Below are 27,844 nucleotides of genomic sequence, written 5' to 3' on the forward strand. Positions count from 1 at the left end.
AAGGGCCCGAGGGTAGTCTGGGCTAGGGGTCTGGTGCCAGCCCTGAACGTCATGGGGGAGAGCTATTGCAGCTAAGGATGTGACCAACACCTCTAATGGCATCTGTGCCCTGGCCCAGTGTTCTGCTTTGGGGTCAACGGCTGAGCAGGAGAGCTTGGGAAAAGGGAGCCACATCAGAGCCAAAGGGTGGGGAAAGGAAACAGGCTGTGCAGGACAGCCATTCAACAGCGACACCGTGTGGTGGTGACAGGAGCAACAGGCTCCGGAGGTTGTAGTCAAGACGACAGGCTGCACAGGATAGCTGTTCAACAGCGGCACCGTGTGGCAGTGGCGGAAACAACAGCCCAGCAGGTGGATCCACTCCGCCTGACCTTACTTAGGAGGCAAGATGCGCTCCCTTTGGACTGAGTAAACTCTAAGTACTCTTGGGAAGTGTGGCATGAGGGGTGTCCCCAAAAAGGGAGAAGACTTTCTACTGAGAAGGGCGTGTGGGGGCTGTGCTGTCAGCACCGCAGAGCATGCTGGGTACAGACGGTGAACAAAAGAATGGACATAAAACAAGAAACGACACCATCACACAGAATTCCACAGAGAAAGCAGTGCTTTTTGGGGGGCGGGGAGGGGGGACTCAGGCCTCGCAGGATGCTCATAATCCCTGAAATACACATCCCACGCTTTCTCAAGGAACACAGTTCCTGTATGGAGGTCATTTCCGAATCTGAGTTCCGAGAAATTTGCAAGGGCCTCTGGTGCAAGGGCTGGAGAAAGGCAGCCTCTGCCCCACGGGCACGTCAGGAGCAGGTGCGGACAACCTCTCCCCTCCTGGCGCCCACGGCCACTTCAGCCGTAGTGAACATCTGCACCGAACAGCAGGAAATTCTAGGGAGAGAGGAGAACGCTGCCATCAGCGGGACGTGCGCCCTGGTTTGTGAGCGCGGGGCTGCTGGGGTTTCTGAAGGAAACCTTGGGAGCACCTGCCCGACGGGAAGGAGAGCAGAGCGGGGCCTGTCTGCTGACAGAAAGGCAGGAGTGAGGGGGGGCGGGCACTCGGGGTGTCGCCGCCGGGGTCTGCATGTCAGCGCCGTGATCCTATCAGCAGCCGCCCTGGCAGCTGTCCCCTCCCAGACACGGGTGGGGGACCGCGGGCTGTGGCACAGGCCTTCATTTGTCATTCCTGCCTCATGGCAGCTCAAGGGAGCCTCCTTCCCATCAAGGCTGCAAAACCACTTTTCTTTGCTCCTTCCTGCCCTTCGCTCAGCATTTTCAGAAATGAAGAAATTACATGGTACCATGGAGTCATTTTTTTTTTTTAAGGATGAACTTGGTAAAACGTGGGGAACATGGGGGGATGTGCGGCCTCTGCTTTCTTGGCTACTGTTCTGTAGTCTCAGCCCCATTGGTAGCCTGCCTGAAGAACTGGGGACTGGGGATGAGGGAGGGCGGGGAATCTGGGCGACGTGGCCAGGCCCCACGAAGGCCACGAGGTTAACAGGAAAGCCACTGAGCAAGTTAAGGAACGCTATAGTGGGGTGCCAGTGTCATTACCCAGTAGACATGCTGGGTTAAGGGGCCTCAGGGCCGAGACTCCAGGGACACCAGCGAATGCACAAGTTGGGAGCATGGAAGAATCTAGAAGTGCAGCTGGGTCACTGGGTGGCACAAAGGCGGCTGCTGGCTTGAGGCAAGTGGGCAGGGAAAGCCAAGAGTGGGGGAGGGCAGAGGCCTGGGCAGGAACTCTGGAGAACTCCTGCTGGTAGGGTGAGGGCAGGGGGCGGAGGAGGGGAAGAGGGAGGGGGAGGGAAGGTGAAGGGAAGAAGGGGAGGGAGGGGGAGGGAGGAAGGAAGGGGAAGGAAAGGGAAGAAGGAGCCAGGAAAGAAGCCGGCACTGACCCCGTGAGAGGCAGCTGGGAAATCGGGAGAGGGAGCCTTTGAGGAGAAGAAAGCATCCCTAAGTAGTCTCAGATGTTGTTGTGGGTCTGGCTGGGGGACAGACAAAAGGAGGTCTCCATTCTGGGACTAAGTCCCTTCTTGGTACCTCACTTTTTACCACCACCCCCCCTCCTCTCCCCCAGGCCTAGAATGTTGCCAGGCCCCCGAGGGAGTCATGCGATACCCACTTGCCAAATATTTAAATACATCCACTCATAAAAGAGGCCCTGTGGCCACCAAGTGAGCTCCATTTTTACCGAACACAGTGTGGGAACGCTTCCAAGCCAGTGGTTCAAAGCGGGGGCGGGGAGGGGGGACCTGGCTTTGAATTTGGACTCCATTGAATAGCCACGTGGCTTTTCTGAGCCTTCCTCTTCCCTGCGGGTGAACAGTCCTCCACCTCGCGGGGTGTTGTAAGGGCAGAGGGTGCTTGCTGCAGGGCTGGCCTGCGGGAAGCTTTGTGGCAACAGGTTGCTGGTGTTGGGGGACATTTGGCGGAAAGAGCCCTTTGGACCTACCTGGTGAGACTGAAGCACCAGATTGAAGAGCTGGACGTTTTTGGGCATCGGGAGAGGGAAGCCTTCTTGCAGCCGCTCTGCCGTGGAGGAGGAGGTCAGCAGGGGGGAGGGGAGGGGGCGGCCTCCCTGAACCAGCGTCCCCGGCTCTGGGTAGGGACTGGCACTACTTGCAGGCTGGACAAGTAGGCTGCCCCAGAGACGCTCTTCACCACGCGCAGGGACCCGGAGCCTTGCCTTCTCGCCCCGTCAGCCCCCAGCCCACATTCAGGATGCGTGCAGACCTCTTCCCCAAGACCCCCCTCCCGAGGCTGATGGCAATGCTGGTGTACAAGGTCAGGGGCGGCTGCTTGCTGGGGGTGGGGGGGGGAGGGGTAGACAGCCCGTGGCATGCGACTGGGGGTATCCACCCGTGTGCACACGAAGCCCCTCGATGTTTAGGATGAAACTAGAGACGGGTGGTAGCCCGGGACCCCTCCCCCCCATACCACCATATTCTGATGTGAGCCTCTGGAGACTTCTAAACTCAAACCTGGCCTCCCAGATCATTAGGAAGCTACATTTGCCAAGGTGGGAGATGTCGTAGCCTATATCATAACTTTTGTCTCAATTGACAATTTCTAACTATTCTAGTCCCGTGGTATGTGGTCCTCTAAGAGAGGTATGTGCTCTCTTGTCCCTGGCTCTGCAAAGGTTAGGCTTTTATCAGGGCGATGAGCGGAAGCCGTTAGCCGAGGTTAGCCCTTCTCCCAGAGGTGGGCGGGGGCTGAGGGCTCTGGCTTCAGAGGTGGGATCAGATCCCAGCTTCATCTCTCACCCTCCCCCGGGACCTGCAAACAGCCCCCTGTGACTTCTCGGATCTCCCATTTCTTCCCACAAAAATTGGAGAGATTGCTAACCCGCATGTCATGGGGCGGTCTTAAAGACTGGGTGAAATGGTGGATGAGCACATGATAGGAGCTCAGCCCGTGGGGTCCCCTTTTTTTCCATCCCCTTTTCTGGGTCAGATGCCACGTGAGGTTCATTGGAGTGACCACCCTCCAGCCTCCATAACTGGGGCCAGGTGTTAGGCGGCTGTAGGACTTAACTCCCTCCGCCTCCCCTAGGACTGAAAGTCAACCGTTTCTCCAAAGCGCCTTACCGTTGACCTTGGGAATCACAGCAATGGGTACAACATAGTTCATGACAGCCTGCAGCACTTCAACCTGCAAATCAGAAAAGGACGGAAGCCATGTCAGGGCGCCCGGGCATCAGCCTCCCTCCCCGACAGGACAACCTCCGAGCTGGGACCCAGGTGATGCCAGGCAGATTCCGCAGCCCAATCAGGTCACCCAAGTGATCTCTTTTGCACCCAAAGGTTCCAGATGTGAAGCGTGTTCTAGATGGAAGGTACCAGGCCGAAGAAAGGAAGGTCATTCATCAGAGAGTATTTAACCATGAAAACCGTTGTGTAAGAAAATGCATCACCTCAGACACTGCCGGCGACGGGGCAAACTGGTTCAACCCTTCTGAGGCTCTGTTTGGCAATGTTCAGCAAAAGCCTTAAAAATGTGTGTGCCCGCCCGGGTGGCTCCGCCGGTTGAGCATCCGACGTCAGCTCAGGTCATGATCTCACAGTCCGTGAGTTCGAGCCCCGCATCGGGCTCGAAATGTCTAACAAATGGGGGAATTTCCTAGGGGGCCCGGGGGTGCTTTGATTCTAGGAAATACTATGCAACTGTTAAAAATAGTACCATAGAAATTTAATTGTCCACACAGAGATATTCATGTTATATTTTTGAGTGAGGAAAAGCAGGCTATGGAAACCACACAATTCTGTTGTGTTGTTGGCTATGCACAGCAAAAGGTCAGGTAGGATATACTCCCAATGATTAAGTGGGAATGGCTTTTATTCTCTTTGGTTTGCACACCTGTAGGTTCTGATTATTCTATAACGTACATGTTTTGCTTTTGCGATAGTAAAACACTATTCAAAGGTAACGTGGCACCTCAAAATGATTGCCCGGTGACATTTACAGCTTGTAAATATGTACATTTTTGTTCTGGGAGCAACTGACTTTCCTTCTCCAGGCTGTAAATCCCGGGGCTCATAAAATGTGGTGCCCTTCTTCCCATGAATCTGAGAACTTTAAATTTTGATCTTATGCAGAAGCAGACGTTGGTTACCGACGGAGTCAAGCCACCGTATATCTGGAATATTCCCAATATTCTGGAAATACTGGGAAGAAGCAGGCCCACAAAACCCTGGCACCAGTAAGTCTGTGAAAATACAATGAGGACACTTTGGGTCCTTCTGTTCGTTGTAGTCCTTTTGGGTGGGAATGGCTGGCTGGATTTCCATCCAATGTGGAGGGATGTTGGGATGGTCTGACGTCGGGGCCAGGTGGCTTCCAAGGTACCCACTTGGTGGGGCTCTTGGGGGGCATTTCAGGGATCCAAGAAAATGCTCTCCAGGGGTTCAACAGGACGCCCCCTGGGAGATTGGGCCGTGTGTAGGACAGAATCAGCATGCCGTGGCTTCTAATGGAAGTCACAAGGGCGACGCTCATTCAAGGTGGCTGGTGAAGAGTGCTAAGCTGCTATTTACTTGGGCAACTCCAGTGCCCTAGAGGGAGTGAGGGGGGTGGGCAGGGGTGAGTCTGCTTAATGATGGTCAGTGATTGCAGGCAGTGGAATCATCTAGCAGGCTGGCGAGATACCTACTGTCTCCCCTCCCACCTGCCCTTCTCCACCTCTACACGACTCCGCCCTTCACCCAGCTGCTCAGGCCGAAAAACTAGGAATCATTCTTCACCACCCCGTCCACCCACATCAAAGTTCTCACCACGCAGCCTCGAATACCACTTCCAAAGTGTGGCTCCAATCCACCATTTTTCTCCTTCTTCACCCACAAATGCACTCCGTCTTCCTGCTGATCCACCTGGGCTGGCTCTTGTCCTCCCAAATCCATTCCCCCCCCACCCCAGCCAGGGGCATCTTTAAAAAGCTACAAACCAGAGCAGGCTGCCCCCTGCGTGGAACAGTTCACCGGCTTCTCACTGCCCTTTGAACACAATCTACTCCAGGCCAGAAGGCCCAGGATGAGCCAGCCCCACCTGCCTCTCAAGCCGCATCTCCTCCTATACCCCCACACCCAACTTGATCCGCTCCAGCCACGCAGGCTTCCCTCCATTCCCCAAACATGTGGAACTTGTTCTCACCACAGGGCCTTGGCTCCCGCTGTTCCCTCTGCCTGCAGTAGTTCTTTACCTTGCTGGCTCTTTCAGCCCAGATATTACCTCCTCAGAGAGGCTTTCCCTCTCTGAGCCTTCAGCCCTCCCCGCGACTTGCTACCGCACCCTCATTTTGCCCTTCGTGCAATTAGGAAGGATTATCCTGGGTTTGGCGGAAGGTTGGAAGTTCAGAGAGGGGAAGTGTGGAGCAGTGATTGGAGCTTAGGTCTGTGGGCCCACAAAGCTCCACCCGCCGTGACGTCACATGCAAATTACATGCAAACGGCCAGGTGGCCTCCACACCGGATGCCATGAGCCCTGGTGGCTCTGAGGACAGTTCATGAGCCTTAGGGGCCCTGAGGACAGTTCTCTCCAAATCAGGGGGACGGAAGGAGCCACCAAGGGCCTCAGACTCACCGAGAAGGGGCCGATGTCTGAGTGCTTCAGTTCTAGGAGCAGCCTGTGAGAAAAGGAGGAAGAAACTGAGACCACCACTTGGCTGAGCTGTGTTAGAGCCCTGTTGCTGGGGAGAAGGGGCCCTCTCTGGTGGATGCCGTCTGGTTGTCCCACCCAGTATTCATTCCCCTTCCTCTGGTCACAGCCCCCTGATTGTTTCTTTAGGGTACTTAGGGTATCCTACGTTGTTAGCCCTGAGCTCTGGGGTAGTCTGGCAAAAGGGCAGAGTCCACCTTCCCTGCCATCGTGATTGTTGGAAGGAGGGACCTGTGACCCATGCTGGTGCAACGAGAGTTGGCCCTAGGACTTCTGGAAATATTGGGGAGGAGGTGTTTTCTTTCTTCCGGGAAAGGAGAGCTCCCGGTGGCCATTTTTGTGGCCCCTTGGTGACAGCCTGCTGTGAAATGGACCGCGCGTAGGGGAGAGCAGAACCAAGAAATGGAGAGAGTCAGAATCCTCAGGATATCATTTGAGCACTGGGATCCACCCTTGCCTGAAATCCTTAGACTTCTCAATTACCAATAAACTGTCCCCTCTTTACAGTCTTTATGACATTTTAACAGTGATCAAAGAGGGGGGGGGACCACGTGGCTCCTTGTTGAACCTCCATCCCTCACTATGTTGTGTGCTATCCTCCATGGGAAATCATAGAGCCCCCAGGAGGCAAGGGCCATCACACTCGCAGGTCACAGATAAGGAAACTGACGGAGCCGCTAGGCAACTTGCAAGGTCTCACAACTAACAATCAGCAAAGTGGAATCTCAATCCAATCTCTCTGATGCCTGAGCTCTTGTCTCGAATACCCTAGAAGGGGAGCTTGCAAACTCACCCTTGTCCGGCGAGAGGTGGGAGCCCCGGGACTCCCGCCCTGTGGACTCTCGCACCCCAGCCCCGCGTGTTTGAGAGTCTGTTCAGCCCTCACCCAGCTGTATCCTCTCTGGCTCCCCTACTTGGGAGGCCCATGGGCGTTCAAGGAAAATTAAATCCACATGTATCTGAGGCAGTAACACCTGTCAGAATGACGCCCGGAGAAATAAGCCGCGTGTAAACCTCAGGAGCCAGTCTCAAGGTTAAGAAGGACAGCTCTGTGCTGGAGAGAGGGCGGAAATGGGCAGGAATGTAGGTCAAGACTCCATCCGAGCAGCGCGAGCGTGATTAAGAGGCAGACAGCAGGTCTAGCGGTTGGGGCCATCACATCTGCTCTCTGAGGATCTCCCTCTCTGCTGTGTGTGTGTGTGTCCTTCTCTCTCTCTCCCGCCTTCTGTCTCTCTCTCTCTCTCGGTCTCTTTCTTATCATGCCTCTCCATCATCTGTCTGTCTGTCCCTCTCTGTCTCTCCCACCCCCCTTTGTGTGTATCTCTCTCTGAGAGTTTCTCCATGTGTCTCCGTTTCTGACTTTCTCTGTCTCTCGCCTATTGCTGTCTTTCTCTTTTCCGCGTGTGCCTCTCTGTCTTGCTTACTGAGCACTTAGATTTCTTGTGTTCTCAATACCTTGACGCGTTTGAATACCTGATTTCATTCTCACCTACAGTGCTGCTGGCCAGGAACAATTATTGGGCTTACTTATTTGTTTCTTCTAAATCAATGGCCTCTTCTGCAGCCAGGGCGACAGGACCTTGGTGAGTTCAGTGTTTGCAAGGTGAGCTGTGCTTTGAGGGCGGGCGTCCTCAACACCAGAGCCCGCGCTGAGCCACAGCGGCCTCTGTTGGGGTTTTTCCAACACGAGGCGGCTGACAAAGTCCCAAGGATGGGGTAGGAAGAAATCGCTGTGGGTTTTCCGAACGCTAAGGCAGATCAGGGATGCGGGTGGCTGGGCGCTGCCGTGGCTCAGCGCGGGTTGGAGGCACCAGCTGGCATCACCCAGCCACGCGTCTGCCCAGGACGGAGGGGCCGTCCAGGGTGCAGGACTTTCAGTGCTAATGGCGGGGGGCTGCGGGCAAACCAAGATGACCGGTCACCTACATGTATGACCTTGGGCGGGGCCCTTCTCCTCTGCACACCAGTTTCACTGTCTGTAAAACAGGGCTATGGGGCCCGCTGTGCACCATTTGAGGCTTAATTGCCACCGATGAACAAGAAAGCAACGACACTGTGCTTGTGGTGTTGTGGGGCCACTGCTGGCCCACGGGCCCCGAGAACGGATGGGCAGCCACTCCTGTCGTCCCCACAGGCCCACTTACCTGTTCAACCTGAGCTGTCCCACAAGCCTGTCAGGCGTGGCTCCGACCATCACAGAAATGTTCATGCTCTGCAAAGCAGCAAGCCGAAGAGTGAGGTCCCCGAGCCCACGCAGAACCCGAGGGGGAGGGGCTCTTCCTTTTGCTCTGTGCCTGTCGGTGAGTCCTGGGTTGTCAACCACTTACCACTTTCTCCCGCTGCTCTTGGATTCCATTCCAGAGTTCCCAGGCCGTTCTCACAGGCTAGGTGAGACAGACCTCGGGGCTGGAGTCCAGGCCAGCCCTAATGTCAAGATATTCATTCATCCATCCATTCATTCATTCATTCATTCAACAAATATGGACGGAGCCAGAAAACCGAGCTCCCCGCCTCAGCTTTCCTGCCCACTGTCTGTAAGACCCGGGACGACCCCCCCCCCCCGGGAGCCCATTTGATTGGCAAAATGGGGAAATGGGTCTCGACTTGAGAGACGGCAGACCTGCCTGAGGCCTGTGAGCACCCCCCGGTGGGGAGAAGTTCTGGCCTTCGCCTCCATGGTCACAGCGGGTGCCACCGAATGTTCACGGGGAGACAGAGAGAGGATGAACCCGCACACCAGCAATAGAACCCAAGCTTGAACGAGCAAGGGCTTACACACGCAGATGAAGGAATCGACAGAGATGTGCGTCAGCAAATAAAAGATGAATGGATGAACAAATATACACATGAATGTTTAATTGAACAAAGGTATAAGTAAATGAATAAATGAATAATGGCACAGATTAATGCATGTATGCACCAGAACAGATCTAGCGCATTTCAAGTCAGCAATCTAATGAATACTTGAATGAATGAGCAAATACACAAACGCCTAACTGAATGACCAAAGATACGAGCGAATGAACCTGAAACGGTACACGTATTTCAAGGCAGCGACAGAATGAAGAGTTGAATGTATGAATGCCCGCAGAAGCCAGAAACAGTACCGTGGCTCTGGTCTCAGACCCTGGAGCGTCTGAACCTGGGAAGGTTCACCCTGGTCCCCCAACTCCCAGGGCGCTGCCCTCGTCTGCCCACACCTGCGAACCGCTTACCAGGCGAAGCATGAACAGGGGGGCCAAGGAGGAGTTCGGGAGGACAGCAAAGGCCTGGGCATCCAGGGTAGGGGTGAGGACAAGGCCTTCGGGGTGCATGGTGAGGTGCGGCGGGGAGGAGGCCCAGAAGACGAGCTGCACCTTCATGTTGGGGAACATCTTGGCCACCTGCAGTCCCCAGTGGGGACAACAAACAAAATGACGATTTTATTAAACTGTTTCTAAATCCTATCTTGTGTTGACCCTGCATAAACGCCTCCAATGTATTCTCATTGTTTTTAATAAAAAAAGTTTGTTTATTTATTTGTTCATTTATTTATTTATTTTTGAGAGACAGAGAGAGAGAGAGAGAGAGAGAGAGAGGCAGAGAGAGAGGGAGAGAGAATCCCAAACAGGCTCCACGCTCCGTGCACGGCCCGTCACGGGTCTCGATCCCACGACTCATGAGATCATGACCTGAGCTGAAAGCAAGGGTTGGATGCATAGCCGACTGAGCCCCTCAGGTACCCCTTCCCGTTGCTGTTGGAAAGATTGCACTCTCTGCGCTCGGTGTCCACGACCTCACCCCACGGGCCCCACTCCCTGCTTTCCAGCTCCAGCCATACGGGACTCCTTTCTGTTCCTCAAATATATGACCCACTCTGTTCCTGTCCAAGTTCCCCTGCTGAATGCTCATTCCCCTCCCTCCTCCCCCCCCCCCCCCCCCGTTCTTTCCCAGTTTGGCTCTTTCCCTTCCTTCAGGAGTCAGCTCAAATGTCACAGAGCAGTGGTGGCTTCCTGGGGGAACTGAGGAGGGCTTTGTGACATTGCCCCTGTCTCTCCTAGCTTCCAACCCTCCCCCAGGCAATTCATGGTTAGGCCATAAAGCTTCAAGGAGAGTCCCCTGGTCCCCCTACCAGTCACACTTCCCCACACCAGTACCTCCTGTATAGAAATTTCTGGAAGGGCCACCACTGGAGAGGCTGTTATGGATGGAATGTTTGTGTCCCCCGAAACTCATGCATTGAAGCCCTAACCCCCTGTATGGCTGTAGCTGGAGATGAAGCCCTAAGGAAGAAATTAAGATTCAACAAGGTCATAAGGGTGGGGCCCTAATCCAACAGGATTAGTGTCCTCGTAAGAAAAGACACCAGAGCTTGCTTGCTCAGAGGAAAGGCCATGTGAGGACACAGCAAGGAGGCAGCCATCTATTAAAAAAATTTTTTTAATGTTTATTTATTTTAGAGAGAGACAGAGCGCAAGCAGGGGAGGGGCAGAGAGAGAGGGAGACACAGAACCGGAAGCAGGCTCCAGGCTCTGAGCTGTCGGCACCGAGCCCGACGCAGGGCTCTAACTCACGAACTGTGAGATCATGACCTGAGCTGAAGTTGGACGCTCAACCAACTAAGCCACCCAGGCGCCCCAAGAAGGCAGCCATCTATTAGCCCAAAAGAGGCTCTCCCCCAAACCCAAATGTGTGGGTACCTTGATCTTAGACTTCTTGGCCTCCAGAACCATGAGAAATTTATTTCTGTTGTGTCAGCCACCAGTCCGTGGCACCTTGTTATAGCAGCCTGAGCAGACTGAGACAGAGGTCCTTGTCTAAAGTGACCTCATCAATCTGTTGGCTTCATTTATCTTGGCGTGCATTTTCTTATTTGTTTTGGGTACCTGAATAAGAATTTTCTCTCTTCACTGGACTGGAGCTCCAGGAGGGCAGGGAGATGGTCTGCTTTGCTAGACGCCAAGAACAGGGCCCTGGGCACACGGTGAACCCCCAATAAATATTTGTTGCATGGAAAAGCCCCCAGTGTCTACCCTCATGCCTGGTCACCTGGGTGCTCGGAGCCTTTCTCTGCATTGAGGACGGACTACACAAGGCTACTTCCACTCCCAGGCTGGGTTGCCTCTAGATCTGGAGAGGGGGGCTCTCATCAAGCCATTCGGCAGAGCTTAGTACTCCCCGGTACCCCCAGGATGCCTCGTGAGTGGACAAAAGGGGAACAGACTATTTCTTACCTGGGGTATGAGGATTCCAAAAACTTCGGTTGTCAGTCGGACTTTGGATTCCTTTGGTATCTGTAGCACGAAAAGAAGAGAAAAAGATCTTGGGGGATTATGTTATAGATTGGGGGGGGGTCCGTAGGAGGGGTGAAAGACTGAAACCACAAATGCACAATGGCCAGTCTACACGTGACAATAGAGTGGGGACCCCCAACTTCTGCAGCAATCAGCCTGGAACAGCCAGGACTGCCAGCTTCCCCCCCCCCTTTTTTTTTCCCTGAAAAACTCGGATAGGCTTTCCAAACCAATCACATAGGATGCCCAGCTTCTCTTAGCTCACCTCCAGCTTCCCCGTGCCCAAACTCTCTTAGGAGCACACTTGTAAAGGTATAAAGCCATCAAGTTCCCCCTCCTCTGAGTGTGTTTGAGTCTCTGCTAAATGCAGGTGTTGGTGGCTGACTCTCTCACCCGGAAGAGTTCTCATTCGGGAGGTCTTTGTTTATCTTTCCAGGGGACACATGGTTGGTGACCTGGTTGCACCTGGACTCTGGACAGGATGGTTATTTCCTCATTTTACAGATGAGTGAACTGAGGCCCAGAGCAGGACTCAGCTTTGAATATATCGATAGAGACACTGAGGTTGATGGTAATGGTGGTTTGAGGCTAAGACTGGATCAGGGCACAAGGGCGAGGGCAAGGGCGGTGTTGGCTGTAACTTTTATCCTCGTCCAGGACTTCCTACGTGCTAAGCCCGTGCTGAGTGCTTTGAGAGGTTGACCTACCGCTCTAAGGTCACCCAGCTAGAAAAGAGGGGGCTGACATTCCAACTCAGGTCTGGCTGCCCCTAGAGGCTGGACTGTGATCTCCCCCGTGTAAACACAAGTTCAAGTCCAGACGGCCTGCTGTGCTCCGAGCCCCGTGCTCTTCCCGCATCCACCCCCAGCCTGGCCTTACCATGTTGTCCGTGACGGTCAGGTTCAGGACCCCGGCCTGTTGGTACACGAATCCCGCTGTGTTGAAGAAGTAGTTGGAGATGCCCAGGTACACCATGCGGTCGTGGTCGCTGGGAAAGGCCAGTGGCGGAGGGGCAAAGGGAGGGGGACTGGGGTGGGCCCACCTGAAAAACTCCCCCTGGGGGCGGAGGCGACAGGGTGAGCCCGGGCTTCCTTCAGGAAGTATAATTCAACGTCTTCATTCCAGGAGAAAATGGGCTGGGGGTACCAATCACGCACTCACACAGAGGAGGAAGCCATGGCAGAAACTAACAAGAATGTCCTACGCCTCCTCGGTGCTAGTTTCTAGGGGCTCTTCCTGCCAGTCCTGCGAGGGGGATGTGATTATGCCCATTTTGCAGGAAAGCATACTGAGGCCCCGGGAGCTGAAGAGGCTTGCCTGAGGCCGCTCGTGCGACACTCCCAACCTCCCGGCCACTCCGTCGGCCCAGCTTCAACCTTGCCAACAAGCACGGAAATTCTACCAGAAGAACAGCGAGGTTCTGTTTGTTTGCTTTCATCTGTCAAATTAGCAAAATGTTAAAGGGAGAGGTAAACTGTTTTAAGTGTATGCATATTTCAAGCTCACACCATCCAGTTTTGGGGGAGAGCGTTCAGATGCTGTGGGGGAATATATGTTTATAAGTTTCTGAAGAGCGACTTGGCCACACGTTGCCAAAGCAGATCATTTATTTAGCGAAAAAAAACCCAATGCTGAGTTATAAAAGAGTAAGTTGTAGATACATATGGTAGAATACCATTTATGTAAAATTTAAAGGCATATAAAACGTACTATTTAAGAATTATCGACACATAGATAAGCAGTAAAAGTGTAAACACCACAGGTAAGAAGGATACACACGGGCGTCTTATCCGTGTGGGTTCCCTGCGGGGTACAGGTGCCCAAGGAAGCCTCGGTGTTTATTTTTCGAATGTTTCAAAGAAAAAAATCAGAGGCAAATACAGCAAAATGGTAACATTTTTTTCCATTTTTCTTTCTCTCTCTCTCTCTTTTAATGTGTATTCATTTTTGGGAGAGACAGAGTGTGAACAGAGGACGTGCAGAGAGGGAGAGGGAGACACGGAATCCAAAGCAGGCTCCAGGCTCCGAGCTGTCAGCACAGAGGCCGACGTGGGGCCTGAACTCATGAACTGTGAGATCATGACCTGAGCCAAAGTCGGACGCTCCACCGACTGAGGCACCCAGGCGCCCCTTAATGGTAACATTTCTTAAAGCTCGGTGGTAGGTACGTCAGTGTGTAATCTTCTCTGTACCTTTGAATCGTTTGGTCATAAAAAATTAACCACCCTTTCACCTATCTTACAGAATACCATGCAACTCTTTAAAATAATAAATAAGTGAGGGGCGCCTGGGTAGCTCAGTCGGTTAAGCATCCGACTCTTGGTTTCGGCTCAGGTCATGATCTCACGGTTTGTGAGTTTGAGCCCCACATCAGGCTTTGCACTGACAGCGTTGAGCCTGCTTGGGATTCCTTCTCTCTCTCTCTCTCTCTCTCTCTCTCTCTCTCTGCCCCTCCCCTGCTCACGTGCATGTGCTCACTTTCTCTCTCTCTCAAAATAAATAAATAAGTGGACCCATGTGCCAACTCTAATGCAGATTTTTAAGCGAGAAAAGCAAGTGAAAAGATGCTATGTATCCATTCATGCAAACAGATTACCAGCAAAACCGGATGGGCTTGCATTTATGTGAATGTTTAGAACCAGGGAGCCCGGAGATTCACATATAACACACCCTGAGCCTCACAGCCATGACCTCTGGGCAGGAGCCTGGGGGGGTCAATAAACAGGTTATTCTCATCCTTTATTCCATTGTACCACTTAGATTTTTTTTTTTTTTAAGTATACTATTTGGTCCAGCAATGCCACTTCTAGGAGATAGCCAAGGATGGGCAGAGACCCAGATACAAGGATGTTCATGGCAGTTCTGGTTAGGGTATACAGTGTGCTCTTGGTTTGGGGGGCAGACTCCCATGATTCATCACTTACATACAACACCCAGTGCTCATCCCAACAAGTGCTCTTCTCCTCAATGCCCATCACCCGTTTTCCCCTCTCTCCCTGCCTCCCCCATCAACCCTCAGTTTATTGTCTGTATTTAAGAGTCTCTTATTTATGGTTTGCCTCCCTCCCTCTCTGTAACTCTTTTTTCCCCTTCTCCTCCCCCATGGTCTTCTGGTAAGTTTCTCAAGTTCCACATATGAGAGAAAACATATGGTATCTGTCTTTCTCTGACTGACTTATTTCACTCAGCATAATACCCTCCAGTTCCATCCATGTGGTTGCAAATGGCATGATTTCATTCTTTCTCATTGCCAAGTAGTATTCCATTGTATATATAAACCACATCTTCTTTATCCATTCATCAGTTGGTGGACATTTGGGCTCTTTCCATAATTTGGTTATTGTTAAGAGCACTGCTATAAATATTGGGGTACATGTGCCCCTTCGGATCAGCACCCCTGTGTCCTTTGGAAGAATTCCTAGGAGTGCTATTTCTGGGTTGTAGGGTAGGTCTATTTATAATTTTTTGAGGAACCTCCACACTGTTTTCCAGAGTGGCTGCACCAGTTTGCATTCCCACCAACAGTGCAAGAGGGTTCCCATTTCTCCATATCCTCACCAACATCTGTTGTTTCCTGAGTTGTTAATTTTAGCCTCTGAGTTGTAATATTTGGGTAATCTCTCTCCCTCTCCTCCCTTCCCTCCTCCTTTCCTTCCTATTTGTTTATTTCTCTGCTCTGCTTCTCTGTAGTTTCTAAATTTTCTTTTTTATATCAAATGTATTTTAGAACCAACAAGTAAACAGTAAACAAACAAGCCAATCACCAATCGTGGAGGGACTGAATGAAGTACATCCAGAGGGAATTCAAGGGTGGGACCCACTCCAGCTGGGGTGGTCAGGGAAGACTGCTTTGGGAGTGACATCCAAGCACAGACTCACCTGGAGTAGAAGAAGCCAGTGGGTAGAGGGGGGCATGTGAGGGAAGGCAGTTCAGGCAGAGGGGATGGGTAAGACAAAGGCTCTGAGGTGGGAACGAGCTTGGTGTGTTGAGAAAGTGCAAAGCCCATGTTCCTCGTTGGAGGGTGGTGAGTGGGGGGAAAGTAGCATGAAATGATACTCCATCTATCCACCATCCATCCATCCACCATCCATCTACCATCCATCCATCCATCCATCCATCCACCATCCATCTACCCATCCATCCATCCATCCACTATCCATCTATCCATCCACCATCCATCCATTCATCATCTATTCACCATCCATCCACCATCCATCCATCCATCCATCCATCCACTATCCATCTATCCATCCACCATCCATCCATTCATCATCCATCCATGCATCCACCATCCATCTACCCATCCACCATCCATCCATCCATCCATCCACCATCCATCTACCCATCCACCATCTATCCATCCATCCACTATCCATCCACCATCTATCCATCCACCATCCATCCATCCATCCATCCATCCACCATCCATCTACCCATCCACCATCCATCCATTCATCATCCATTCACCATCCATCCACCATCCATCCATCCATCCATCCATCCATCCATCCATCATCCATTCACCATCCATCCATCCATCCATCCACTATCCATCTATCCATCTACCATCCATCCATCCATCCATCCATCCACTATCCATCCACCATCTATCCATCCACCATCCACCATCCATCCATTCATCCAACTATCCATCCACCATCTATCCACCCACCATCCATCCATCCATCCATCCACCATCCATCTACCCATCCACCATCCATCCATTCATCATCCATTCACCATCCATCCATCCACCATCCATCCATCCATCCATCCATCCACTATCCATCCACCATCTATCCATCCAACATCCATCCATCCATCCACCATCCATCCATCCATCCATCCATCCACTATCCATCTATCCATCCACCATCCATCCATCCATCCACTATCCATCCACCATCCATCCATTCATCATCCATCCATCCATCCATCCACCATCCATCCACCATCCATCCATGCATCCACCATCCATTCATCATCCATCCACCATCCATCCATCCATCCATCCATCCATCCATCCATCCATTTGTCTGTCCAAGCAGAATATTTACTGAGCAGCTAATAGATACCAAGCATGGTTCTGGGTGTGCACCTACAGTCAGGAACAAAGCAGCTATAGTCCCTCCTCTTTCATCATAGTGAGGGAGACAGACATGTGACTCTGTGTGTGTGTGTGTCTGTGTGTGTGTTGGGGGGTTGTTAATAATATGTGATGTTGAGAAAAATAAATCAGGATATGGGGGGGAAGAAGGAGCTATTTCAGTGGGAGTGGGCTTTAGTGGGAGGGATATTTAAGTAAAGACTTAAAAAGAAGGGAGAGTTTATGTGAATATCTGGGTGAGAGCATTCTGGGCAGAGAGGGAGCAGGTGCAAAGGCCCTAGGGAGCGAGCAGGGATAGAGTGGTTCAGGAATAGCGGGAGGCCAGCCAGTGTGACCAGAGCAGGGAGAAGATGCCGAGATTAGGATGTTGGGGAGCCCCAGGAGGGCCTGTGGCAAAGGCATGAGGGTATAAGTTCCCCAGTGTAAGTCTCACCTTCAGCTGCCCATCCAGGTTGTCAGTCGTGGCTGTTGGAGGTGCCACCAGTGAGTAATTGATCCCAGCGACATGATCTATTCGAGTTGTCACTAGACGGGAAGAAGATGAGCCATGAGCTGCCTCCCATGGCAGCATCTTTAGGGCCTGAGATGCAGTGTTGGCATCTGCCAGAGTTAAACGGCAAGGAACTGCAGTGCAGGTTCCATTCCCACCTCCTCCACGAAGCCCTCCCTGGGCTCCCTTTAAAGGACAATGAACCCCCACCCTACACAAACAGACATTATCTCTTCCCCTGCTTCCATAGCCCCGAGAGGTAGCTAAAACACAGGGTCAAGAAGCAGAGAGACCTGGGCTTGAATTGAACTCTATCTGACCTTGGACGAGTTGCTTTCATTACTCTAAGCCACTTTTTGTCACGTGTAGAACGGGGCAGTACTGGTGACCCCACAGATGCCCCGGACATGGGAGGGGCTCAAAAGCCAAAGGGACCATTACTAGCAGTGATAATATCCCAGGCTGAGCCCAGGTTGGTTCAGGTCTGAACAGTGTCTGTGGTTCCCAGCAGTAACGAATGAGAATTAAATAAATGCCGGTCCCTCCTTAAGCCCTTCCTTCCCACATCAGAGGGGAAGACGCGGGGCTCGGAGATGTCACTCCTCCAAATGGCACAGCTGGAGAGTGATGGAGCCGGGACTCAAACCAAAGTCATTTTCCTGCCTGCTGAGGCCAAAATGTGGACAGTGTCATTGCACCGAACATGCCCAGGCAGGCCCCATCCCTGGAGGGTCTGGGGCCGTGCCTGGGGAAGGAATGCATCTTGAATGGGCTCGCACCATGGGCTGCCATGACTGCTCCACCGGGAGGGAGCCTGGCTAGCAGGTTGGCGTACAGGCTCTGGAGTAAGAAAACCCCAATTAGGATCCTGCTTCTGCTTCTTTCTGGCTTTGCGACCTCGGGCAAGTCACAGTTCCTTTCTGAGCCTCAGTTTCCTGGCGGTAAAGTTGGGAGACTACACCAACCTCCGTGAGGCGTTGGGAGGCTGAGAGGAGACAGTTCCTCTGGGTGCGAGGACATGGGAAGCACTCAGCCAGTGGGAGCCTGCCCCCCAACCTGCAGCTCTTCAGTTACTGGGAGGTATGGAGAATTGTCCCCATTTTAAAGATGTGAAAACCGGGGCCCAGAGAGGCGAAATGACCAGCGTCAGATCTCAGGGCAGCTATGAGTGCCCGACCACAGAGAGCTGGGACTGTTTGTTATTTGGCCCCGGCACCACCGGTGGGGGAATGAATGGGCATGGGCTGTTCTCGCACCTGCCACGAGGGCCTGGCCCATTTGGGGTCCGATGCGAGCTGCCGGTTGAAAATCGTCCGTTCTACCCGTTTCCACCCAGACCCAAGCCTGTCTGGGAAACTTGGAGGCTCCATCACACTCTCCTTGTTGTCCTGTGCTCCTCCCCCTTCTCTCCCTGTCTCCTTGACCTCGCCCAGCGCTCACCTGGCAGTGTCTCTAAATACTGTTGCAGTTTGGAGGACACGGAACTGGTCACCACCTTGCAGATCTGGAAAGAACCAAAGAAGTGGCCAGTGAGGGCTTCCCGTGGCGGAAAATGTCTTTCGGGAATGAGGAAACCGGGCACGTTTTGCTTTCTTTGAATGCTTCTTCGAAGGAAGGGGGGAGGGTAGGAGGGAGGAAAGAAGTGGCGGAGGGAGAAAATTGGTTGCCCTGAGTGTGTTTCTATCACACGTGCAAGACTCTGCACGCGCCTAGAATATCGTCCTCCCAGGAGCCGGTACCTCTGCCGCGAGTGGTCTGGGGAAGGGGGTGGGGAGGGGGTGGCACATCTGGGAGCTGGGGCTGCCTGCCCCTGGGCTGCTGGCCTCCAGTGCCACTCCCCGACGAGGGCCACCAGATGGCTCCAAACCACAGCAAATCGCATCACAGCCTAGAGCCCAGCTTCCAGCGGCTGCTTGTGTCGTCCCCCGCTCTCCGCCCCCCCCCCCCCCACACTTTGCGTAGACCGGGGCTCTTCCTTCCCTCAGATGCCCACCCTTCACTCTGTATTCCCGGGAGTTAACTGCCCAGCTCACTCCTCGTCATTTCCAGCCCTTGCTACGATCATGGACACCCTGGTACCTCGTTTATCCATCCATCCATCCATCCATCCATCCATCCGCCTGTCCACTCAAGCCAGTACTGTCTTCTAAAGAGTATCTTGCTATGATCAAGAGCTTCACCTTGGAGGGGGGGATAGCCTGGGTTTGAACCCCAGTCCCATCACTTCCCCCCTCTGAGCCTCAGTTTACCCATCGGTAAAATGGAGAAAACCATGACACCCCCTAGCATAAGGATTTTGTGCGGATTAAATGCTGGGATCCTTGTAGAGAGCTCGAGACATAGGGCCAATTTCACTGCAAGCACTCCGTGTATGCAGACATCCTCCCCCTCCCCCTCCCCCCCTCCTCCTCCTCCTTCTCACGTTGTTGTCTAACAACAGGTGCATCATTACTTTTTAACTTGGCTGCTCCTGAGGGCCACTCTGAAGGTGTCACCAAGAAATGCTCTGTTTTAATAGTTCCAATGTTAAATGCTGCCATTGCCCTTGTACTATGACTTAACTACAAGGACAGTTGAACCACGGGTTAGTCAGGCTGGTGGGTGAGTGCACCGCCTGCGTTGCCTGAGCAGCTGGGTGCAAGGAGGTACTAATGTCCCCATTTTACAGCTGGTCGAACCGAGGATCTGAGATTTGCTCAAAGTTGCAAAACGAATTAGACCCGGGGGCCCGATTCTGCCGCTAAAACCCATTTTATAATCTGCTGTGGTACACATTTCGACAACCACGCACCGCTTTTGTTTTGTTTTGTTTTACAACTTTGACAGAATGCCGTCAGACCAATGATCTGATCTGACTGATGTCTCCCTGTCCCCACTGTCAGTGCCTTTGACCGAGAACCCAGTGGCTGCCCTCTAGAAGACTGTACAGCTTCCTTGGGCTCCCTGAGGTCCCCTGCCCCATCCAGTCATTCTCACGGCAGCCACAGAAACTCTTCCAAAGCACAGATCTGGCCGGGTCACCCCCTTGCCTAAAATCTTCAGTGGCTCCCCGCTTTCCTCAGCTCACTTGGCCTGGGAGACAGGCGCAGGGCATTCCTGGCAGCTAATGGTTTATTCATGGAAAACCAGCCCGATGAATGGCCCCTTTTCTCAGCCGAAGAAGCTGGCCTGGGTGGATTTAGGGCGAGGGAGGGTTGGGGAACGCTAGCCAGTGACCCTTTTCTGTTCCAGCCCCAGGGGATACTTTGCTGGCACTCTAGCCTAGCAGCTTCATCAATCGTGTGGTTTCCGGGTGGGGAGCACCAAGAGGGGAGATTGGGGAATGGCAGGGATGGGGGAGGAGGCCAGAGAGCTGGGAGAAGGGACTTGGGGAGAAGGAAGTTTGCCTGCGGGAGGAGGGCAGGGGGAAGAGCAGAGGAGGTCCAGGCAGGGCGTGGGGCGAGTGCACGCTCTGTGGGTGTGTGCTGTGACCCTCGTTTCAGTCTCTTGCTGGACTCCTCACGACTGGTTTCTAGAGCCGAGCCGGAGGCCTCAAAGAGCTATGAGGACGGCTTCCAGTCCTCTGGTCCGAGAGCGGAAGGATCCAGCGACGCCTGCACTGAGGGCCCCGCCCACTCTGAGCCCGTCTTACCTCGCTGGTCATCCTGTTTCGGAGCGAAGATTCAATTTTTTCGTGGAAGAGGTTGATCAGCCACCTGGAGATTGACATGTGGGGACAGGCGTGAGGCTTCCCAGGTGTCCCTGGGCTGCGCTGGAGGCTGCCTCATCTGGGACACCTTCCTCCCTCCTTCAAGTAACCTAGGCACCCTCGTGCCCGGGCTTTAACTGTGCACACCCCCATTGGGTACTTGGCCCTCGGGGTGCAGTGACTTGTTCATGAGTTTGTTTCCTCAGCTGGTGCTGCTCTCCCCCTTGACACTCCAGCCGCGCTGCTCTGCAGTATCCTCCTGTGTTCTATGCTGCCTCCCGCCACAAGGCCTTTGCACATGCTGTTCCTGCTACTGAAAACACCCCCTGTCCCCCCCATCTGCCTAATTAACTCCTACTTATTCTTTTCATTTCAGTTCAAATGTCGTTTCATCAAGGAAGAAGCAGCCAGACTGGGTCAGACCCTTCCGTTCTATGTGCTCATAGCACTTTGTACCCCTTTTTCTTAGTTCTTACATTCTTTTGTGATCCTTTGTGAATCATTCATTAACGCAATGATTTGATTAATGTCTATCTCCTCCAGTGGGTCGGAAGCTTCAAGAGAACAGGGGCTGAGTGGCTCGGAGCCTGGGGCCGGATAGCCGTGGGCTGAATCCCTCTTCAACACCCACGAGGCATGAAAACTCAGGCTCTTTTCTATCCCCTCTCTGCCTTGGTTTTCCCTTCTGAAAACGGGGGCAATAACGGACTAACTTCACCGTGCGGCTCGACTGAGACAATTCACAAGCTGAAAAGCACGCTTGGCTCACGGTAATGCTAGCTGACGTCCCGCTGATGTTCGCTATTGCTAAGTCTTTATCGGCCACTGCTGTTTCCTGGTGCACAGCAGATTCTCAGTGGACATTTGTTGAATGGGGGAATCAACGCCTACAGATCTGTGGTGAGGGTTGTGCGGTTCAACGCACGTCAAGGGGTTAGCCAGAGCCCGGGGCATAGTCAGGGCTCAGGGGAGTCTGTTGAATGAATGTCAGATGACCAAATGACTCCTGGAGGCGGGGGTGGTCTCTGTGCTGTCTGCGGACCCTGCCCCTCCCCTACAACGGAGGCCTCTGAACAAGGCCCGGCAAGAGGTGCACTTGGGACGTTCTCTGAATGCAGGGCAGTGCTTCTTAAGGTCTCTCCTCCCGCCCACGGCCCTAGGAGACCATACCCCAGGCTGCTGCCTGAGATGTGCACACGGACACTGTTGATGTGGTTGCTGCATCTGGGACAGGAGACGGTGCAGTGGCCGGAGGCGGGGTCAAAGCCCAGCTTCAGAACGGCCGAGATGGAGACGCCCTCCACACTCAAGTCAAAGTTGCCGCTGGTTTTGCTGAAGGGAAACACAGATCAGAGTCAGAGCAAGCCGTTTCTTCCCTAGTGCCATTCAAACTTCAAGCCTGGGCCGGAAGGTAGGTTTTGCTGCTTGAGATGGAATTCAGAGAGGGGAGGCCGCCTGCCCGAGGTCACACAGCACGGAGGGACGCGTGGATCCGTGTCTGCCCGGCAGAACGCTGCTCTCTCCCCTTGCCTCTGCCCTTGCTGAGTGGCTTTGGGTATGTTTCTCAACTGCTCTGATTTCCAGTTTCCTCGCCCAGACCCTTGACCGGCAGTTGATCACCGGCTTTGCCCCTAAGAATCTGCATGTTTGGAGACTTTCACTAATTAATGTCCTCGTTCATGAAATGGGGTCAATAAATGGGTTCAATAAATGGGGTCAATAAATGGGTTCAATAAAATGGGTTCATGAAATGGGCTCCTTCAGGGATGGAACGAGTTTGGGGTAAGACGGTGGACATGAGTGTGTTTTGCCAACTCTCCTTTAACATAATGAAGTACGTTACCTTTTGTGCCATCAGCGAGTGAAATGAATGATGCAAAAGAGCCTAAGCGATGTTTACTGTGGGGAAGGGACAGGAAGGCAGACTCACGTCCCTCTCCCCAAAGTGTCTTCTCCCCCGTGATCCCCCTGGAATCGCCACAAAGCCGCTGAAGTGATTGGTCGTTCTGAGCCGCCACCCCTAGAGGGCAGGCTCACCGTGGTGAGAACCCAGTATTTCGATTCAGAGTTGTGGTTTGGATGATTTGCCCCAATTTTCCATTCCTTTGCCTATCTTGGGGGGGAGGTGCATGCGTTCCCAGGCTCTTGCCTTTGGGCTTGGCCACGTGACTTACTTTGGCCAATGGCGTAAGTGAGTAGAAGTGAGTAGAAGTGACCACGGGCTAATTCTAGACCTTAGAATGTTTCTGGTTGCCCTTTTCGCGTGTCTGCCACCACCGAGGACATGCTCTGAGTAGCCCACTGGTCTAAGGAGGAGGACGAAGAGATACGTGTGGAGAAGGGCTGCCTCAGCTGAGCCCAACCCAGATCAGCAGAACCCCAGCTAACACACAGATACATAGTGATAATATATGACTATTGTTTTCAGCAGCTGAGTTGGGGTGTTTTGTTACACAGCCATAGCTAACTGATAAAGGGGTAAATTATAGGTCCCGCTGAGCCTTCCATCCTACACTTCACGTACCAAACTCAATCTTGTCAATGTCTTGCCTTCTGACACGGACAAATGCTCAGCTATTAACCAGGGGCTATGCTGAATTTTCACACATGAAAAATCCCCCCCCCCCAGGAGCCCTGTGGGCACAAGTGGTGATGGGTAAGGCAAAAATTGAGTGTTCCTGAGATCCTGGCCCTCACCCCTTTAAAGTATCACCTAAAGCTCACCCACACACTCAGTCAACACCAAGGTTGGAAACGCACATGAAGTTCTTTCGTGCCTTCCATTTTCCACTAATCTTGACATTGGCGTTTGCGATGGAGAGATCGAGGCCCTCACTGGGAGCTAGTTTTATCTGGGAACTGGGAAGCTGGAATCCGCGGATAGCCATGCTGTGAAGAAGAAATGCTCAGTTAGCCTCCTGGGGGCCCACACAAGAACTCAGTTAATGGTTAGTGCAGACTCATCCCACCCCCAGCCCTTCACCACATCCACTGCAGAAGAACCCGGAAACTACGAGAGCCATCTTGGAAACTCTGTGGGCATTGGGCAGAGCGGCTAGGCTTTAACGTCAGACAAATCCGCATTTGAATCCCGTTCCTCAGTGTACTGTTGTGTGACCCCGAGTATGCCACTTGATCATCCTGAGGCTCAGTTTTCTGGGGCACAATAACCTCCATCTTGCGGGAAGTGTGACCATCAACGAGGATAACAGATGTAATCTCGCCTGACGGCAAGTTCTATGAAAGGGTGGAATGTGTTTCTCTCGGTTCACTGTTGTAGCCAAGCCTGTTGTGCCAGACACATAGTAGGTGCTCAAAAATATCTGTTGAGTGAATAGGTGTATAAAATTCCGTAGTGGACATTTATGGGTTTTCTGCCCGGCACCCACACTCCCTTCTTGTGGTAACAGAACTCCCTTTTTCCTTTGGGGGCTCCACACAGCTACTCCATGTCACTGCAAAGGAAGTTGACTTTCCATGTTCACGGGGTGGAGCTTTTGACTTGGGCGTGAGCTAGTTAGCGTAGGGTATCCCCTGGCCACGGTGATTGGTTCAGGGACGTGTACGTAACCTAAGGTGGGACGAGCAGAGTGAGAATCTTAGTGTTTTTGCTTGAGATTCAAGGGAAAAGTGCTCTCCTTCCACAGGATTCAGAGTGCTGAGGAGATGCCGGTCGCCATCTTGCATCTCTGAGGGGACACCCCACCTGAGAACTGGACCTCCTCAAGGGAAGTGATGCTGAGAAGCGGCAAGGAGAAAACAGGGGCCAATGTCATTTGGGGCTACCTCAAGCTGAACCTGAGGCCAGACTACTCCAGAGACTTCTCAGACACGTGAGCCAATACATTCTGGTTTGAGCCATTTTAGATTAAGCTTTCTGCTCTTGAACCCCCTCCTCCAAATCTTGCTTCCTATATGGGCTTGGCACAGAGTTTTGGGGTTCGTGACACATTCGCCCTGCCTTGGGAGTCATGGTGAGCACCTTCTGTGGCCTCCTCTACACTCAGCTTGGGGGACTATATCCCCTTGGGGTGGGGTCAACACTGGACGGGGGGTCTTAACCTCTCTGAGTTTAGGAGTTTGTGGCTCTGTGATTCTAGGTCTTGGTGGCCCCAGGACACTACAAGTTCTGTACACTGAGGGTTGAGTTCGACAGGCCTCACCTGTAGAAGCTATAATGCCCTTTCCCAAGATGCTTGATCTTGAAGCTTCCTGAGAACGTGGGGATGGTGATCTTCTCCAGCTCCTTCTGCAGCACGGCCACTCCTTGCTGGCAGGCTGAGGGGCGAGAAAAGGGGTGACAGTCAGAGGCACAGCCTGTCCCTGTCCATATCAGGGGTCAGCTAGGGTTTTCTGTAAAGGGTCAGATAGTGAATATTTTTGGGTTTGTGGCTCACACGGTCTCTGTCACAACCACTCAGCTCTGCTGTGATTGCACGAAAGCAGCCACAGACAATAAGCAAGCGAATGGGTGTGGCTGTGTTCCAATAAAACTTTAAAACTTCATTTACGGACACTGAGATTTGAATTCCAGGTAACTTTCACATATTATTCTTTGACTTTTTTTCAATCATTTAAAAATGTAAAATGTAAAAGCCATTGTTTGTTCACGGGCCATACAAAAACATGTGGCCAGCCAAATTTGGCCCGAGGACTGTCGTTTGCCAATCCCTGGTCTAAAATATCACCCCAAGGGGCACCGGGGTGGCTCAGTCAGGTCATGATCTCATGGTTCATGGGTTCAAGTCTGGGGTGGGGCTCTGTGCTCACAGCCCGGAGCCTTGCTTTGGATTCTATCTCCCTCTCTCTCTGCCTCTCCCCTGCTTACACGCTGTCATTCGCTCTCTCTCAAAAATAATAAACGTTAAAAAACATTTTTAATAAAATAAAATATCACCCCAAACACCCAGTCATGCATTCTATGAGTATTCACGGAACACCTACTCTGTGCCTCGCTCTGTGCTGTGCCCTCGCAAACACTCCATCTCTCTAACCTTTGGCCTCTCTCCACAGGACCTTTGCTTGTGCCATTTCTGCTGCCTAGGAAACCCTTCCCTCCCACCTTCACCTGGTTAACTTCTGGTCTGCTCGATCCTCACTTCCTCCGGGAACCTTCTCTGACCCAGGAAACGAAAGCAATCCTCCTTGTTATCATTCTCATGATGCCACGGGCATCTCCCGAGGAGCCCCATGACTGTTTGTAATTGTACATCTATTCATGTGACGCTGTGGTTACCACCTCTCCCAACTGCTAGACAGGAACCCTTCAAGGCTTGCAGCGGCCACATCCGTTTTGTTGATGAATGTGGCCCCTCCATTTACCGTAGTGATTGGCACTTACTATTAGAAGGCACTTAATATCGGGTGAATAAATGAACGAACGCCCAAAGTCAGGAATCCTGCCATCAGTTAGGTGGCTAACGGCGTCCAAGGACCCGTCGAAAGGCAGACACGTTACTTGAGAAGGAGGAAGTGGTAAGAAGAGGATTCCCAGGCTTTGTGTTTTCCAACAGCCAGTGGAAATGACGTCTCCCCCACATTTACTCTTATTCTGTGCCAGGCGCTGTTCTGAGCTCTGTACACGTATTAAGCTATTGAATCTGAAAACCCTTGGGAGGAGGTCCTATCACCACCCCCAAGTCACAGGTGAGGAGGAGGAAATTTGGGAAAGTGGCCACACAGCTGACAAGTGATGGGTCAGGATTTGAATCCTGGCCCTTCCGGTCCCGGAGCCCGTGCACCGGGCCAGGTCTTAAAAGGATCTCAAATGCCATGCTAAAGGATCAGGACATCTTCTGACGGCAGGGACACGAGCAGATTTGCCGTATTTCAGGACACCCACTCTGGTTGCCACATGGGGAAACTGAGTCTGCTGTGACAGAACACGAAGACTTCTGGGTTTAAAGGCTGAGCCCAGGCCTCTGCTCCCAGGAAGCCTTCAGGGCCACCCGGTACTCTTGCCTCCGAGCTCACGTGGAGCCTTCTGCCTGCACCTGGGATTCAGAGACGTCCTGCCTGGGCTGGGGAAGGAATTCGGGGGTGGGGTGCCAGGTCCCCCTGAGTTCTGTCCCCATTCCCTCAGCGGCACGCCAGCCCACGAGGGTCTGCCTTCTCCGCGGTCTGACCTCTGCGCGCCTGGGTCTCCCGCACTGTTCCACAGTTCATCTCTCTGCCACTGGGGGGCAGCGTCGAGCAGCCCCGCGCGGGGAAGGTGGGGGGCATGAGCCAAGACTGGAGGCGAGATCTAGGCGCGCACTTCCCCAGTGCCCCCTCCAAGCTTCAGTTTGCTCATCTGTGGATGTTGCTGGTGACGGTATGTCCTACCCAGGGTTGAAATAAAGATGAAATGACCGGCACAGAGTGGCGCGGCAGGGGCTGTTTTATGCCACTCTTTCCTCTGTCTGGACCTGGATGAGCGGCCTGGGGGGACCCTCTCTGGTGCATCCAGATGGGTAATGTGCGCAGTGTGGCTGCCAAGCCCCTGCCCTGGGGGGAGACCGTGAAGAAGGGCCCTCCTCCCCCCGTCCCTGTCACTTAGCCTCCTCACAGGGCCTGGGCTCTGCCCACGCTGAAGATGGAGCCAGGAATCTCAAGGCAAAACTCAATCTCAAGACTGAGAATCAGCTTTGGGGGGAAGAGAAGGGCCTAGAAGCCTGAGCTGGCAGTTGGGTAGAGAGAGGGAGGAGACCATGAGGACCCTCAGCGGCCTGAGCACTGGACGTGGAGTCCTCCAGATCGGCACTCCAATCCCAACCCTGCCGGCCACCTTGCAGCTCTGTGACCTTGGGCCACTCACCTTGCCTCGGTTTCTTCATATACATGACAGGGGTCAGAGGGCCTCCTTTGAGAAGCTGTGAACAGGCCATGCACTGGAGTTAAAGGACTGCACACAGGAGGTGCTCGATAAGTGCTCCTTAGGGGCAGGAGGGGAGGGAAGGAAAGCGTCTGATTACCATAGTCCAGGCCTTTCTGGGTGATCCTGGCCACAATGCCGGGGTTCGTGGTCGCGATCGCAGCTGTGCCCAGGGTGGCCAGCACCACCAGGGTCGCTGGTGTCAGTGCCTTGTCAGGTTCCCTGGCCATGTTCTGTCCTCCAGAGCCGCCAAAGCCTCGAGGCCTTGGAGGGGAGCCAGGCATC

The 27,844-nt window shown here is 53.0% G+C and overlaps 1 protein-coding gene and 1 long non-coding RNA gene across 3 annotated transcripts; one reads left to right on the top strand and one right to left on the bottom strand.

The window, feature by feature from the left end:
• Positions 1 to 592: 592 nt before the first annotated feature.
• Positions 593 to 27,810, bottom strand: LOC102948513 (bactericidal permeability increasing protein). 2 transcript variants are annotated; one of them, XM_007077713.3, is made up of 15 exons: positions 27,660 to 27,810; positions 24,870 to 24,984; positions 23,467 to 23,595; positions 21,877 to 22,038; positions 20,650 to 20,713; positions 18,459 to 18,522; positions 16,962 to 17,053; positions 12,300 to 12,476; positions 11,361 to 11,420; positions 9,363 to 9,530; positions 8,292 to 8,359; positions 6,073 to 6,115; positions 3,585 to 3,648; positions 2,447 to 2,523; positions 761 to 879 (listed from the first exon to the last, which is right to left on the bottom strand). In XM_007077713.3, exons 1-15 carry the CDS (start codon positions 27,787 to 27,789, stop codon positions 841 to 843), a joined length of 1,452 nt encoding a protein of 483 aa, XP_007077775.1. In that variant the 5' UTR covers positions 27,790 to 27,810; the 3' UTR covers positions 761 to 840. The 2 variants fall into 2 exon arrangements, with proteins under 2 accessions (XP_042836355.1, XP_007077775.1); XM_042980421.1 differs by lacking the exon at positions 2,447 to 2,523 and having other exon boundaries at positions 593 to 879.
• On the top strand, positions 4,336 to 9,138 carry LOC107179198. Its single transcript, XR_001509767.2, has 3 exons — positions 4,336 to 4,696; positions 7,643 to 7,730; positions 8,282 to 9,138. It is a non-coding gene; the product is annotated as an uncharacterized LOC107179198 (long non-coding RNA).
• Positions 27,811 to 27,844: the final 34 nt, after the last annotated feature.

The sequence above is a fragment of the Panthera tigris genome, chromosome A3 (genome assembly GCF_018350195.1).
Source record: "Panthera tigris isolate Pti1 chromosome A3, P.tigris_Pti1_mat1.1, whole genome shotgun sequence".
NCBI lineage: Eukaryota > Metazoa > Chordata > Mammalia > Carnivora > Felidae > Panthera > Panthera tigris.